Source organism: Cydia strobilella, chromosome 3, assembly GCF_947568885.1.
Source record: "Cydia strobilella chromosome 3, ilCydStro3.1, whole genome shotgun sequence".
Classification (NCBI taxonomy): domain Eukaryota; kingdom Metazoa; phylum Arthropoda; class Insecta; order Lepidoptera; family Tortricidae; genus Cydia; species Cydia strobilella.
In genome coordinates this window covers 4,689,206-4,706,168 of record NC_086043.1, presented here as the reverse complement: position 1 = coordinate 4,706,168, position 16,963 = coordinate 4,689,206, and the positions used below count along the sequence as shown (strand labels likewise).

General features: G+C 36.8%; 1 protein-coding gene and 1 long non-coding RNA gene across 2 annotated transcripts in view; one reads left to right on the top strand and one right to left on the bottom strand.

Moving 5' to 3' along the window:
- LOC134755706 (uncharacterized) overlaps window positions 1-16,732 on the top strand; it is a 255,660-nt gene extending 238,928 nt beyond the window's left edge. The window contains exon 2 of the long non-coding RNA XR_010129076.1: window positions 16,562-16,732. This is a non-coding gene — a long non-coding RNA (uncharacterized LOC134755706). The remainder of the gene's footprint in view (window positions 1-16,561) is intronic.
- Window positions 492-6,100, bottom strand: LOC134756164 (uncharacterized). The gene is made up of 2 exons (XM_063692993.1): window positions 5,969-6,100; window positions 492-796 (listed from the first exon to the last, which is right to left on the bottom strand). Exons 1-2 carry the CDS (start codon window positions 6,081-6,083, stop codon window positions 492-494), a joined length of 420 nt encoding a protein of 139 aa, XP_063549063.1. The 5' UTR covers window positions 6,084-6,100.
- Window positions 16,733-16,963: the final 231 nt, after the last annotated feature.

Genomic DNA, 16,963 nt, shown 5'->3' with positions numbered 1-16,963 from the left:
TTCTTCTTCTCTGTCGTATCGCTCTTGACAGAGCGGTCGTGGTCACGTTGAGGCGTCCGCATCGGTAGTAGAGGCGAACACAGCTCTTCACACGATCTCCCGCCATCTCTCCCTGTTGGCAGACTGTCTAATAGCACACTCAGATACGCGGTTTCCCACTGCGGACTTTATTTGGTCAGTCCAGCGCATAGGTGATTTGCCGCGCGATCTGGTTCCCTCCATTCTGCCTTGTACGACCAGTCGCTCTATGGAGTCGTTTTCTCGCCTAGAGACATGTCCAAAGTACTGTAGTATACGCGACTGTACTACGGTCGATAAACGCTGTGTGATGCCGAGCTCCTGTAGTATGGACACGTTGGTGCGGAAGTCATGATATGATAGTAAAGTAGTAGTAGACTGCTCTGCAATAGTAGTTGATAATAAAAAGAATATATAAAAACTTATAACTACTTATTTAATACAATAAATACTTAACAAATACATTGAATATTCTAATTCCTCTTAAATGGCCAATTGAAATTGCCCAAATCCGGAAACCCGGAACCGGGATTCTCAGGGTGCGTAAACTGTTCGCTCTCAGGGGGTCCGTAGCTGTACCCTATAGTGTTATAGTCGGTCGGGGGTCCGTACAGGGTAGACGGGGAGGTCACAGGCTTCATGGCCTCGCGGCTCTTCATGAAGTAGCTGATGAGGAGGCCGATGATGTAGCAGAACTTCTGGAAGAAGGCCATGAACAGGAACACGGAGACGACCTTAAGGACCGCCACTTTTGAGAAGATGAAGAGGATGATCATTACTGGAAAGAGAAAAAAGCAAATGGTAATAAAGCCAATGTATTATTTGTCACGGCTCGCGTTCAAATAGTAGATTGTGTCACAAGGGAGCAAAATGACATATTACGGCGGGCGTATAATTCGATCCTAAACGAAGCGAAGGATTTTATAGTAGAATCCCGGGAGTATTTAGGGATTCTAAAATAGAATCCTGAGCGTAGTGAGGGGTTCAAGTGTGTTACGCCCAAGATGTAAATATTTGCTACCATGTGACACATACCAGTGCTATTCACATCACCTATGAGCAAATTGTTGTTTCAAAATATTATTTAAGCCTAAAAAATAGTATGCAAAAGAATATAAAAATAGTGGCCTAGAACAAAAAAGTGTTACTTTGATCCCTCTTAGCAGAGAAGAAAAGTGCCCCTGATCTCTCGTAGCAGGGATGAAAAAGCCCTTTTCCGAGTAGGTGACGTGAAAAGTATATTCCGCAGTCTAAACGTTCTACTTTTCCGTTAATCTTAACCTTTTGAACGCCAATGATCGATTTATACGCACCGTAGGTTCAACGCTAAAGACCGGTTAATCGGTCATAGACCACAGAGCAACATAGACCTACATGCATATTATACATATTGTTCAATTTCAGTTTTGACACATTGGTGATGTCTTGTGACGTCTGGATTCTGTCTGGAGCTTTTGTGTTTGACACGGCGTCAAAAAGGTATCTTAAAAGTGTCTTGGTATCTTTCTTTTGACGCATGGTTTGATATGCTACTTTTGACGCATAGTTTGATATGCTACTTTTTATGCAGACTGTACTTGATATGCTGAATCCGTCACTATATAATTTTATAATTTTTATTAGGTAACTGTACCATTAGGTCTATTAGTATTTGATTGAATTTGCTTAAATCAAAATATTTTCATAGGTCGAAAGTAATTTGTTAATATATTTCTGTTTCCAAACATTTTAGAGCATAAGCAACAAATTATAATTGCAAAACACCCGCGCAAATTATTAGACAATTTAATCTTCAGATACTTAAAAGTTTGAGAAGGGATTACAGTATTGGGTTGTTTAAGGAAGAAGTATTTTTTTAACGTTATGTTAAGTTATAGCGTCTTTTAGCCTAATCGAAACCAATGCTGGTGTCAATTTATTTGTAACTGACCCGGCATATAAAAAAGTAGTACTAATTTTCTTTATAATTTTTATATATTTATATAAAAAACGTGTCAAGTCAGAATAGATGGCATAAACTGATACATGTTACGCCTCTTCTTTTGTTTATATTCGATTCAATCTTATATTTGTAAGATTGAATCGAATATAATCAATGAGGTTGTATGTATAGGTACATACCCATAATCATTTTAGTATAATACGACTTTTAATATGCTGCGCAAAGTCAGTTGACGAAAGTTCATTCATCGATTTAGATGAAATTTGGCATAGAGATACGTTGAGTCCCTGAGAAGGACATAGGATAGTTTTTATCCCGAAAATCATCCCTTAAGAAAGTAAAAAGCGGGGTGGAATTGAGATAATTAATGAAGTGTCTGCTGATTTGTGTGCATAATATGCTCAAATTGAATAATTGCTATAAGATTTTCTCCAGGCGCTATTCTTACTCTAGCTGGGGTTACTAAGTCCACGCAGACGAAGTCGCGGGCAAAAGCTAGTATATTAATGATACCAAGTTATCTAAAGGAGGTCCCCTAAAAAAAATGTTTCTTTCTAGTTTTTATTTTACCGTTCCGTCGCCATGCATGATTTATGTATCCAAGCCAAATTGCAACTTTCTCTAAGGATCACGGAGCAAAGCCGCGGACGGACGGACAGACGGACATGGCGAAACTCCTACAAAACCCTAAAAAGGGTTAAAATTATGATTTTATTTATTTATTTATTTATATGAGTCTAGAGTATCCCTATTGCTGGGTAAAGGCCTCCTTCCTCCTTCCTCCCTTGACCCGTCTCGCACTACTTAATTCTTATCAAAGGCGTCAATATCATCTCGCCAACGCCGTCAAGGTTTGCCGCGACCCCGGGTTCGATTTTGTGCGGGCCAATTGGTGGTTGTTTTAGCGTTTCCCGCCCAGTCCCACTTGAGCTTGGCGGCTGTTACAGCCACGTGAGCTATTCTGGTTTTGGAGCGTAAAGTAGTATAGTGTTTTTGATGCGATCGGTCAACTTCACGCCGAGAGTACTGCGTTCCATGGCCATGGCGCGACGACAAACCTGGTGGATTTCTGAACTTTTTCAAGGACCAAGTCTGTGCTCCGTAGTTCATAATGGAAATTATGATGCCAAGTTCTATTTAAATACACGAGTGAGAGTATCTTTGCTACAAATAACAATGCTATATTCAGTATTCAATTTTAAAATGTAAATATAGTCATTACAGTTTGTAATACGGCTGATTAGACGTAAGTATCAAACAACAAATTAGTAACAAAATTTCCACCGAAATTATTCATGGAAATCGTCCGAGTGGTATTTAGCATGGAAATTAGGGTAGTGTCACAACGCCGACATGTAGCGATAAGAAAGGCGCATGTTACACCGAGCCGTATCTGACACAGCTGTCCGGTGGATTGGATTACCTTTTTTTCTGAAACATAGTTGTTATTATACTTATGTCAAGGGCCTGACACTCTTTGATAGAGAAAGATAGTCTTATTGCGATTCCTATAAGAGGAAAGAGAAAATAGTGCCATGCTTTGTCCTTATCACCGACCGGGTATTTTGTTTCATGGTCGGGTTATGGCAGCATAAGTAGGAGGCGATGGCGAAATAGCGAAATGTATAAGAGTCAGTCATGAATATGTCTTTCTCTTACCCCTGGTCGCTCGGTTTCATGTCTATAACTACTATACTATGTCTATGACTTATGTCAATTTAATCCAGGTTGTTTCTATTTCATTTCCTATATTAATCTGCCCCTTTTTGACGTTAAACATACAATACATTTGGTTGGACGTCTGCATCCGAGGCTCTCTCAGTTTTTTGGATGCCAGATACCAGGAAACTTAGATATCCGTCGGAATCACGTAGAAGACATTTTTATAATATACCTGCTAAATAGGTTCGCAACGTTAATATTATTATTAACGTTAATGTTGTTATTTTGTTTAGTTTGATTAAGTTTCACGTATACGGCTCGTATTCGGATCGGTCACGGTTCAGTTCGGAGTCATGACAGTCGTGCATTCGCTAATATACCGCCTATTATCTCATTCTCTTATCTTAATCCGTGTTACTTTTCAATATCGACATTATTATCATGTACTTAAAGCCTGTTTTCCAAATTAATGACCGAAAAGATACATTTTTTTGTAAGTTATTTCGTAAATTCGTTATATGACGGCTTTTATGCATACAAATCGGTCTCTGCGGCATTGTAGCCAATGTATTTGCTGTATTTATCGTAATCTGTATTTACATTTCTAATATCTGAGTGCTTGGTAGCGCCTTTGCCAAGACAATCTAAAGGTAGTAGGCTGCAGCAGAAAATGGTAGCTAAGTGGGTGGGGAGTTCAAAATGACTGCACGCTCTCTTATTCTCTTAGTAATAAAACTAATAAAGGTTGTGTTAAGAATACCTTTACTTCTGCGGCTGACTGTAAATAGGTACCTTTTATTAATTTGTTGTATTATCTTAATATATTATATTAATATTGAGTTCTGCTTATCACTAGATGACTCAAATTATCAGAAAAAGACTTTTTTAATACATACATTTTTATTAGCTCGTAACTTTATTTATACTTTATTTCGAGTCGAGCCTCCCTTAGAAAAAAGTTTGTATGTAGTACCAATTTGTTTATGCCTATCGGCCATTACGACAAATGTGTATGTTGGAAAGAGACAAAACACACGTTTATCTGAGGAAGGGGGGGAATTAAACAAATAAACATTTTATCATGGAGACTATATAAAGGAGCCAAATCTCTATGTATGAAAAGTGTCCATCAAAAAACAGTAATTAGGCGGCACCACCATACACCGAAATACTACCAAAAACAACCTACGCACTTTGGTCGGGTTATTTGTTGCTTTATATGGTTCATGTTATACTCATGTCCCAGAGCCTAACTAGCGCCAACGGAGAGATTGGGAACTATCATTTACAGCTGAAAGCTGATCACTTTTGCAATAGTTCTGCCATAAGAGATTGTCGTCCTTTCTATACCGTCCATACATTTTATGAATATAAGTGTATAGGTATAAGCTGGTGAGACTTGGCATCATTTTACTTATAATATTTTCGGTGACATGCTTTCGTTTTGAATCTGAATGCAGCGAACCTCGCCATTTGGTGGCTGCTGAATTTCAAATGTGCGATAATATTAATGTTTGAATACATGTTAAGTGGCGTCTGGATTCTCAATACATTTTTTAAAAGTAATAAGCTGAAAGATTTTTTGGATTCGCGTGTTTGGAATGAAAGCTACGTTAATCATTACCTATATGTGTGTGTGTGTAACGATGAATGAATAACATCATTAGAATCACAGAAAACCGGCCAATTATGTGTCGTACCGTACCAAACATAATTGAGAATTTGTTTTTTTTTTACAATACAAACAAGCAAAAATGTACACTTAGGTACGGCTTTTATACACAACTAAAATTCAAAATAAAAATTGAATTGAATTGTGTTCAAAATACTAGTTTAGTTTAAAGGTTGAAAGCGTTTTAACCGTTATTTACTCGATTTTTTTATTGTTTGAAAGTTAGGGGATAAATTTTATAAGAATATTTACTTAACTTTCTTTAAAACCTTCAAATTATTTTCCAAGAGACATCAAATGATCGGTTCTTATTTGCTAAACCTCCGAACCTATACCGTCCCACCCAAAACTTGTTAAAGTATAACTACAAGGCTATGTCCGGCTTATAGGAAATATCAGTGTCCCAAATTAAATCAATACAAACATTATAGTAACATGACAAATGACACAGCTAAGACAGAAGGACGTACTTAATAGGGACGGGTTAAACATATTTCAATGAAAAATAGTAAAACAGCTAATAGTTACATCCAAAACAAAATAACAAAAATATCGTTCACTAAATATGAGAGACAAGCAATGACTCTCAATTTGTATGTATCACCATCCCATAGGCACATTAGGCACCGTAAGCTTTTAGAGTAAAAGTTAATAAAAACTTTCTTATCACTTACTCCAGAGACGAGCCACACTTTTCTTCTTCTTTGCCCTCGCTTCGTCTATCAACGAATTATCTTCACAGTAGCAGCACACCAGTAACGTAGAGAAAAATATAATTGATTTCAACATTGTTATTTTTAACCTAAAAATATTGTAACTGAAAATGACCCGCGATTTTACTTTTTAAATCTCGAAGGAATTTCTAAACAGCCAGCGCACGGCTTACTTTTTTAATTTTGAAAATGGAACTGAACTGGCCAGTTTGACGTTCCGTAAATAAATAAGGTGCAATACACACAGTCGGTCATAGAGACCCATAGATTGTACAGATGAAAGTTCTACATTGTTTTCAGTAGTTAAACGAATATCCGTGAATAATATACGTGTTAGGAAACGATTATTAGCTCTATTGTGTACCGGTCGCGTTCCGCGTTTGTTAAAATCGAACGCTTTTGAAAAATTTCTCCTTTTGAGGTGAATACCGTTATTAACATGCAAAGGAATATCCCTCGCTCTTGGAATGAAGGAAAGTGTGTAAGCTAATAGGCGTACATTTAGTAATAACGTAGGTCGAGGAGTGTTTTTGTCTCGCGTACCTAACGTAGATAATTGGACTGAAGAATCATATTGTTATAATATCATTTCAACAAATGAAAGTAGAGTAACATGTAAAAACTGTCATTCAGCAAAAAGTAAGTAAGTAATTAAATATTTTTATTATACACCATAAAATTAAGTTAAAAGTTGGAATAAAGAAGGAAATTATCCGACTCCGTTTCTATTTTCGGACTCTGCTTTGACTGATCTGCAATAATGTACTAATATCTGGGAGACCGAGCTTTGCTCGGAAAACATAATATATAAAAGCTAAAAATGCGCGTTTTCCCAGAGATAAGAGCTAACTAGATCGATTTTTCGCCCCCGAAAATCCCCATATACCAAATTTCATCGATATCGTTAGAGCCGTTTCCAAGATCCCCGAAATATATATATATATACATAATGTATACAAGAATTGCTCGTTTAAAAGGATAAGATTAAATTTCGAACTACTCTGAAAACAAAGCAATTTGGATTTACGTTTGACGTTTTATTCGAAATGAATTTCGTCAAATCTCGCATGTTACTTAATATCGATATGGCAGTTGGATCGACTTTAATTTGTCTCTTGATTAAGAAAAAACTAACGGTTGTGTGACATGTGTGAAAAAAGTTTTCATTTACCGCCATTTCACGTTCAGCTTGCCTTTTAATTGGATTATATGTAGAGGAGAATATCCGGACATGTTTTCCCAAGCTGAAACGGAGAACATCGCTAAAGCTCGGTCAATTAAATGATTATAGGCCTTATCATGTTCATGTAGACTTGTAGAGTGAGCATTTTATGCTTCCTTCTTATCATACTATAGTAATAGTCAAAATGAAACAATGTTTAACTTATTTCATTCACAGAAATTATGTTCATTTATCCGAAAGATTAACTCTTAATTTTCCCGGGTTAACTTTAATCCGAGAGTAGTAAGTTTGTGACTCTTGCGAGTTAAAGTTCGGTTAACTGGCGCTTTACTTTGGTATTTTCACTTCAGTTTATAAGTCGAAAGTTGTGAGCTTAACGAGAAACTGAGTCCCAGCTTAATTTCAACACTAAGTTTATAAAGTATGTTACATATCCTGCATGTCGGATAGTATTTTTTAGTAAAACGTCTACTAAACTGTATTAATTAGTCACTTATCTGATCTTGACAATTATGTAGGTAATTTTAGTACCTTAGAGGACTCTCAAAAACATCTACCGTAAAAAACGGCATACAACTTCCTATCTTACACAGAGAAATCGGAAACAATTGCACTAACTACTCCATTTGAAATGCAATTATAGTGCTAGGCCGATAAAAAGTCAATCCTGACAGGTGTCAACGCGGTACCAATTATAAACTCAAACACTGGTTTAGCCATAGACATAGTATATACAAGTAGTTATAGACGCGCCACCGAGCGACCGGGGGTAAGAGAAAGAATATTCATATAAAATTTAGGCAGCATAGGATTTTTTCTCTTTCACTATTATAAATTTCGGTATTTCGCCATCGCCTCCTACTCGTCATCGCCATCGCCTACCTATGATGCCATCCGGTCGGTGTCACCGACTCGGTGATAAGGACAAAGCATGGCACTATTATCTCTTTCCTCTTATAGGAATCGCAACAAGACTATCTTTCTCTATCAAAGTCTGTCTGGTTTTAGTTTATAATTTGCACTAAGTTGACACCAGTCAGGATTGACTTCTTATCACTATAGCTTCAATATTATTCAAATTAGCATGAAATTGCAAAGAAAACCCATAAGTTTACCAAGTATACATCTACCGTCGCCGTCGAATATCATTAGGAATGCGATTTGCTGAGTCCGTTGATGTGCCAAGCTGTTCGCTTAGAAAATCGCATTTAGATAGAAAGACGATTTAAAAATAGAGCAGCGGGTTGTGTATAAGGTAAACACGTTACTGCCCCAGTAAGTAAGTGTCATTCAAAATGCCATTTAATTGTTTAAGTATTGGTGTTCTCGCGCAAAACATTCAAAATCGTTTTCCGAAAAATACTTGTGAATTATTTGGTAGACTTTGTCATGAAAACTGAAAAAGTTGATAGTAGAATTTTTATTCTATTGAATAGAATAATTCATTTGAGCCTATTTTGCACATTAACTGCAAGAACAATGCAACTTCACGTATTCATAAACAATATTGAAAAATTATCTTGTTATTAAAACTATTAGAAGACGTACAAATAGAACGTCAAAAGTATTCAAATTTTGTTTGGTTTCTTAAGTCTGGAAATAAAACTATGGAAACGGATTATATCGCGTATAATGAATTTTTAATACATCCCGACGTTTTGAACCCTTTACAGCGTTCGTGGTCAACGGGTGACTTAAGTATTTTTCACTCACTCGACGAGGGAGGTTATTGTCTTGCACTTGTCTCCCCGTCTACATTTGAATGCACCGATGCATGCAAATGCAAGCGATTCTTGCTCAATCTCCGTCGATTTGCCTTTGCTCATTCCGCAATCTCAACGCGACCATTTTGCTCATTTTGCTTATTCCCCGTACTGGGTGGGTTTCCATTACTTTTGCATCTAATGTTAATTCTTACTAGAATAAGTGATTATTTGTTAGGTTAAACTCTAGTTCCTTGATAGAATGTGATTCTAATACTGTCAATGGCAACATAGCGTTCGTGATGCTTTTATGCATAAATATCACATTGAGTTGACAAATGCAGCAGCAGTGCGGTAGCAGTTGGAAACAGGCGATATGACTGTGAATCTCGTCAATAAAATGGGTGAAGAACGTTGCGGCGGCAGCAAAGCAATTTAACAAGGAGATTGACAGTGACATCTGACGCGACATTAACATATGGATACCTCTCACGTCATAGACATAGTATATACAAGTAGTTATAGACGCGCCACCGAGCGACCGGGGTAAGAGAAAGAATATTCATATAAAAAGCATAGGATTTTTTCTCTTTCTCTCTTATAAATTCGCCTCTAAAATCGCCTCCTACCACCATGCCACCCGGTCGGTGATAAGGACAAAGCGTGGACTATTTTTTCTTTCCTCTTATAGGAATCGCAATAAGACTATCTTTCTCTATCAAAGAGTGTCAGGCCCTTGTCTCACGTCGAATGATGGTCCCCCTGTGACGGTTCATTGTTATATGGAGTAGCTGTCACGTAAAATGATTGTTGACATTTTTTGGAAGTTTAGCATAATAATTTATTTAGAAGTGCAAAACTAATAAAATACAAGTCAATCAATCAATCATTAGTGTCAAGTAATAAAAATACCGTAAAAAATAGTTCTTCAAATTTTTTGGCGTGAAAAGTTAGGTGATAGTCTTTAAAAACCCGTAGAAGGGTGTCGGATCAAAAACCAGACGTAACGAAGTGTTATGGCGCGGTGGCTTATATCTCTAAAACTATAATACCTAAATATATAGTTTTGATGTCAATGTATAGAGAAAAGTAGCCATTACTCGGAACTGTATGTGCCGCTGACATGGATGGCGCTGATTCTGCGCTAGAAATGGCTCATTCGGAGCTAAAATTACCCCAATTTTCAGTGTTCATTTAGTAATTACTCATCAGTCCATTCATCGATTTTGGTGAAATTTGTGCCATTTGATGGATTTATTCCGTTTTATTGAAATAAAATAAATGCAAGATGCAAGAAAATAAAAATGTGACATTTTTTTCAGAAATTTTATAACTGCTCTTGTTTGAGGCCACCGCGCACCGTGTGCGAAAATTAATTAATAAAACTGACGCAACATACGTCAAATAGTAAGATAAAGCAATAACGGTTTCGTACGTCAAATAATCATTAGGGATAGAATTTAAGATATAACATTTGGGGCAAATTTTTTATTTATAGTTTATTTCTAAGTTTAGTTTTTAAGTTTAGTTTTTAATTTTAGTTTTTAATTTAGTGTGTAATTTTGATTTTAATTATTTTTAGAGATACCTGTTCCTCAAATATCAATTCACTGAAAAAAAAAGTAAAGCCTTTTTTACGAGAAACCCTATTTCCCGTAGGTACATGAAATTAGTAAAATAAAAGATATAACTTATAACTATAATACATCAACCGTTCGAGTTAGGTGCGACTTCGGTATTCAAACACAAAGTACAAAATGTAATTAAATGCGAAAGCCGAGCTCTGCGTACGACCGAAGGTCCTAATCGTCCGGAAGACGCGCGCCTTCCTCAATTTACCCAAGTATTTTAAAGTACAAGTGTCGAAAATCGAAATGCGAAGGCCGAAGGCCGAGGTTGGTACTCAAATCGGCCTTCGCATTACACGATCTAAATTCTCCTTAATCATCTTGATCTGTATTTGAGCACTGACCTCCTGGACACTATGGGCCTTCGGCCCTACGCGGAGCTCGGCCTTCGGCCTTCGCATTTAGACACTTGTACTATTGTTATGTATTTAAGCACTAATATCCACGACGCTTCGGGCCTTCGTCCCTACGCGGAGATCTGTATCGTAGCGCTGTGACATCTTATAGCATTGTTCGAATTGGGCCGTACGATTCTCACGTATCTCCTATCACCCCTTTATACGTCTTGCATATATTATGTAAACATTGACCCCGTTTTTCAATCACACCCAGCTTATCCAATACCTACAGCACGTTTCAGGTAAATCTGAATAGCACTCGACGCTAGTGATGTGCTAAACATTCCCGGTTATTTCAGTTCTCGGGATATCGGAAATGGGAACATACAAAATAAATATCTGCGATAAGGTTACAATGGCTACATGGGCATTTTGACATGAGAAGTAAAATTTCAATAGCAATAGTTGGTTTTAACAATTATATAAAACTACTGGCTCTACCTAATTCTCTGGTAAGTGAAGTGAAGTCAAGTGAAGTCGTTGGTAAGTGAAGTATTTCATCATTTGTTTATATGTATAAAAAAAATAAAAAGTTCCAATACCGGAATCCCGATATTTCGAAATTGGTCCTCTTCAACTCCGTTATTGTTATATCGTAAATGTGGGTCCGATGTTCCGGGATTCCGGAATTCCGGTAATCATGCTCTACATCGAAATCTAAAATTCCTGGGATTATTGCCACGAACAGCCCATCACTACAGTGTTAACTGATTCTCTCAATAGCATCTCCCGAGCAGATCCTTTGCGATGCGATACAAATGAAAAATAGAAGTAAAGAAATTTTAAAGGTTTTTTCCCCTTTTACTCACTGAGTTAATCCATTAGTTTGGGATTTTTTCACGAGATGGTTAACAGTCTTAAAAATCAGAGGGCCTACCGCGAAACACGTTCGACGTTTTGCCTCCCTAGTCACACTTACGTACGAATTTACAAGTGCGACAGAGAGGCAACACGTCAAACGAGTTTCGCGGTAGAACCTCTGATTTTTGAAGGAAAACATACCTAATATTATTAATTTCGCCTTATAAGAGTAAAAGAGTTATTTTCTGTTTAAAACAGACGGACAAATATGTTTACTAATTTAATTGAATTTATTAATCTGGGTCCGTTTCTCAAAAGCTTGCAACTTGTAATACAAGTGGAAGTCCCTTTCTAACAAAAGCTGTCAAAAAGTGATCCGCTTGTATTACAAGTTATAAGCTTTTGAGAAACGGGCCCCTGGTAATTAGATTTATAACGTTATAAAGAGCGCATGTTGATTTAGATGTACAGTACGTCGCGTTCAGTATAGATCAAACGAAGGTGTGATAGAGGATTTCATTTTACTTCACTAAACATTTTGATTCGATCGAGAGAACTACCACTAACTTACCTACTTACCTAGCAAGAAACTGCTAATAGAAAGGGGACGGCCGCTGTACCTACATTAAAGAACTTGATACTCGGAAAGCTTCTAATTCTTTTATTTATATATAGTATTTTAAATAGTGAGCCGATATTTAAATATAAAATAAGGCATGAAAATTTTGGCCATTAAAATACTTTGTATATTTATATGAAACGTAAATAAAATACATCTGGAATTATATCACGAAGGACATAAAAATCGTTTTAATTAGGTATATTACTTACCTATTTAAATGACAGCCTGTTTGAAAAAGTCTTTAAGGCGCATTCATTACACTCTGAAACCGCCTTACTTAATATCTCGTACCTATATAATAAATATGCTAAACAGCGCTGGCAGCCCCCTACTTTTCAAAGTGAAATTTTTAATTGTAATGGATTTTTATTCTTTTGATTTTTGTTATAAATTTTGACATTACCGCTGGTGTTTGCATGCATTATCTTCAAATAAAGGATTGATTGATTCAGTTGTAAATTGACGCGGGCGCTGTATCTGACAGTTTCCTTGTTAAAATGAGTGACAGCTTGAATGTCATAATCATGGAGACTATATAAAGGAGCCAAATCTCTATGTATGAAAAGTGTCCATCAAAAAACAGTAGTTAGGCGGCGCCACCATACACCGAAATACTACCAAAAACAACCTACGTAATTTGGTCGGGTTATTTGTTGCCTTATATGGTTCATGTTATACTCATGTCCCAGAGCCTAACTAGCGCCACCGGAGAGATTAGGAACTATTATTTAAAGCTGAAAGCGGTCACTTTTGCAACAATTCTGCCATAAGAGATTGGCATCCTTTCTATACCATCCATAGTCATAATCACGGCAGTAGTAATGCGACGGCGAACGTAACCTATTTTTTCCTAAAAATTGACAGATAAAGCGGCGGCATCAACGCCGCAGCACCAATGTCGCCACAGTAAGCAGCTGCAGTGACGTCGGAATATCACCTTTAGATAACACTAGCTTTTGCCCGCGACTTCGTCTGCGTAGAGTTAGTAATTTGGGTAGCTTATTTTTTATCCAATCTGCTTTTTATCGATTTCCCATACAAACTTCCACCCCCCTTTTCAACCCCTTAAGGATAATTTCTGGGATAAAAACTACCCTTTGTCCTTCCCCGGGACTCAAACTATCTATACCAAATTTCAACTCAATCGGTTCAGCGGTTTAAGCGTGAAGAGGTAACAGACACTTTGGCATTTATAATATTAATAGTTTTTATTGTTAAGCGAGGTTTAGACTAGCAAGAACTTGCATGCAATTTACATTATACATTGCCGACTACTGAGGTAAACGCATTCAAAAGTTTGATCAGATACCGCAATGTAATGAAAATTGCATGCAAGTTCTTTCTAGTCTAAACCTCGCTTAACAATGTAAGTTAGAAAGTCTGCAACGTGGGCTGTGCTAACTGCTCTAGTGTTCAGCAACAACAGCGCTACAAAACCTAAGGCAATCATCGTTAACCAGTCTCTGGGTGATTACAGATCATGTTACGTCAGATGCGACACACGATATCAACCAGCTCGCGAATCCCTATGGCTCCGCCATTTTGAAAAATTCCAAAAACGATATTGACAAAAAAAACGTATGATTACTTAACCAGCTCACATCACGAGATTCGCCTGAGAAATTCGACCTGTAGAGGAGAACTTCCGGACAGCTGGTATTACGAAAGCATTTTTGCCCAAGCTGTAACGAACCGTAGGCTCACGCTTCGCGCTCGCTCGGTCAATGAAGTAAGAATTGACCCTCTCCCCCGTAGGTATAGCGGAAATCTACACGTTCTGAAGAAAGTTCACTTTTGACATTGTGTACGGTTTCAACTGTGGTTACTCATAGAGTACCTCTGAATGTCTGCCAAATTAAACCAGTTTGTCAGCACTGGCTTCCCTCGAATGCGGCTGACCCCCGCACTTTTATCATGGCTATCACTGTCATCATGGGCTTCCCCTGTCACTTTAAGTCAAATCAAAAAAATCAAATCAAAATTATCTTTATTCAGTATTATAAAAGACATATATATATGCTTACATTTTTATACAACTACATAGTGTAGTGACCTTATGGTCACTAGGCGCAGCACAGTTAAGTGACCAACTGACGTCCCTAAGTCGTTAGAATAAGATCTACAATTGGTCAGTCAACTGCACTGTCCAGTAAAGATAACAACAAAATAATATAGGTACTTTAACATTTTATGAATAAAGTAAGCTACATCTTAAGTCGTAGTTGTTTGTCGCTTCTGTTTCCATCTCAATCTAATAGTTTATAATCGAGCGCGTCCGTATTTCCGGATGTCCGTAAGATCTGATTAATTTCATCCATTACTACAACTACAATTATTACATGTCATGTTCTTGATTTATTACCAAAAGTTCGGTATGTTTTATGATTTGTATGAAATATATTCGATAACCCTATTCGGTAATACCCTGTACTCACTGATACTTACCTATAAATATAGTATACAGACCTTTGACGCTTCTGGTTCTAATTTTAATCTTCGTCGTTTTATGAGACGCGTAAACGGTTTATAATCGAGAGCGTCCGTATTTACGGATATACGTTAAATCGGATTACGGGTCCGGATGGAACCGGGTTTATTTTTATTAACTAAATTGTTCATTGTACATTGTACATTTCGACTGTATTTGGGTGATAACCGGTAAGATAAGGGGTACGACTTTTAATTTAATGCAGAAGTGGTAGGTTCAATTCCTTTCCCTGTCATTTACCTAAATTCTTTAAAGAAAAATAAGGAATTTTTTGGGCTTGTTTAGGATTACCCAATAGAGGGCTCTATTGGGTAATCCTAATCGAGTTTCACCTCTAGCATCATTTTGATATATAATTGTAATGTGTACAATTATCGATATAAACTCACCTGTTTAAACACGGCAACCACATAATAGTGACCGGAAAAAGATAGACAACCTAATTGATTCATGTTGTACTTATTTCGTTCGTCAGACAAGTCGGTGAAATTTGAATAATAATATTTTTTTTTAAACTAATTAAAAATAGCCTTGACCATATTTCTTTAGGCAATCCTATTTATTTAAGAAATGCCTGTATGACTTTTTGTCACAAAAAGCATACTATTCGATAATGGAATATTTACTCGACATATTTTGAATTTAAGTTGTTTTAGTTTTAAGTACACTCTTAGTTTATAATTCAATTAATTTAATTTTCAATTTAGTACTCTTATTTTGTTTGACATTTAACATATTACTTTCGTTTGACATCTGTTATAATTAGTGCATGCTCCATCTCTTCTTGGTTATATTTGTATGCCAAATGGCAAAACATAGTGAAACATAAATTATTGTATAAGACCTATATTTAACCTATGTTTACAAATTATTTACCTAACATGTGCGTATTAAAATATATTAACAACAAACGTACATAAAATGTAAAATTATTCTAACATAAATAAATGCATGCTTTCTTTTCCTTCTCTTCTACTAACAATAGAATAAGTCACAAATGTTAACATTTAATTAAGTAAGAATTGAGCGCGGCGCGCCAACAAACTGGTTACTCCAGTTTGGCGCATTTATAGTATATGTGTAACTGTGTAACTGTATTATATGAATAAATTCATTAAAAAAAAAAAAAAAAAAAAAAAAAAAAAAAAAAAAAAAAAAAAAAAAAAAAAAAACCTCGCACTAGATGATGTGCTCAAATTACGGCAACTATGAAATTAAAACTGCACGAGGCCATGCGCTTGGCGAGAAACAGAACCCTATGGAGGAACCTGGTCTTCAGCAGAAGGACATGATGTCACGATCCTCAGTATTGAGGGACCGACTGAAGAAGAAGGAACATATTTCATAAAATACAAGTTTCATCCATCAGGTCAGGCGTATCGGTGAAGGTCGGCCATATATAACGTATCCCCTACTATAAGTAGTAAAGTGAATGAACACTGGGTGACCGTCGGAAGAGCTTTCAAAATTCAATTAAACTTTGAGCTACTAATAGGATAAAGAGTAGGTTGTAGTAGGTGATTAATTCCTGTACCTATTATGGTATTTTACCTCAAATTTTGTTTGAAAATTTAAAGTTGGGTAGCCTCCTAGTGTGTGTGGGTATATAGGTAGTGTCAAATTAAGACGCGCTCAATCCCTTTCTATTTATCCTATCTTCAACATTATTATTTGTCCCTTCCTTTGTGTATCTGTTCGCGTTACTCAGGTTACCATCTTTATATTTGCAAGTTTTTTTTTTATGAAATAGGAGGCAAACGAGCAGATGGATCACCTGATGGTAAGCGATTACCGCCGCCCATGGATACCCGCAACACCAGAGGGGTTGTAAGTGCGTTGCCGGCATTTAAGATGGGAGTACGCTCTTTTCTTGAAGGTTTGAAGGTCATATCGGTCCGGAAATACCGCAGGCGACAGTTCATTCCATAGTTTAGCTGTGCGAGGCAGGAAGTTTCTGGAGAAACGCACAGTTGAGGACTGCCAACCATCTAAGTGATGCAGAGCGAGGCCACATCTCTACGCAGCGCCAAGGAGTCAAGCCGTTCCGAAATACGCTGGCAGTCGACAATTCGAGTCGCTCTAGTAGAAGTAGTATGTAAATGTATTATCTTGTTTAAGTATGTAATTATTAAA

Excerpts from the sequence above, each read along its gene's own strand:
- LOC134756164 (XM_063692993.1), bottom strand. The coding sequence starts at position 6,083 with ATGTTGAAATCAATTATATTTTTCTCTACGTTACTGGTGTGCTGCTAC. Across the intron at positions 797-5,968 it reads AAGTGTGGCTCGTCTCTGGA|TAATGATCATCCTCTTCATC; the intron begins GTAAGTGATAAG and ends TTCTCTTTCCAG.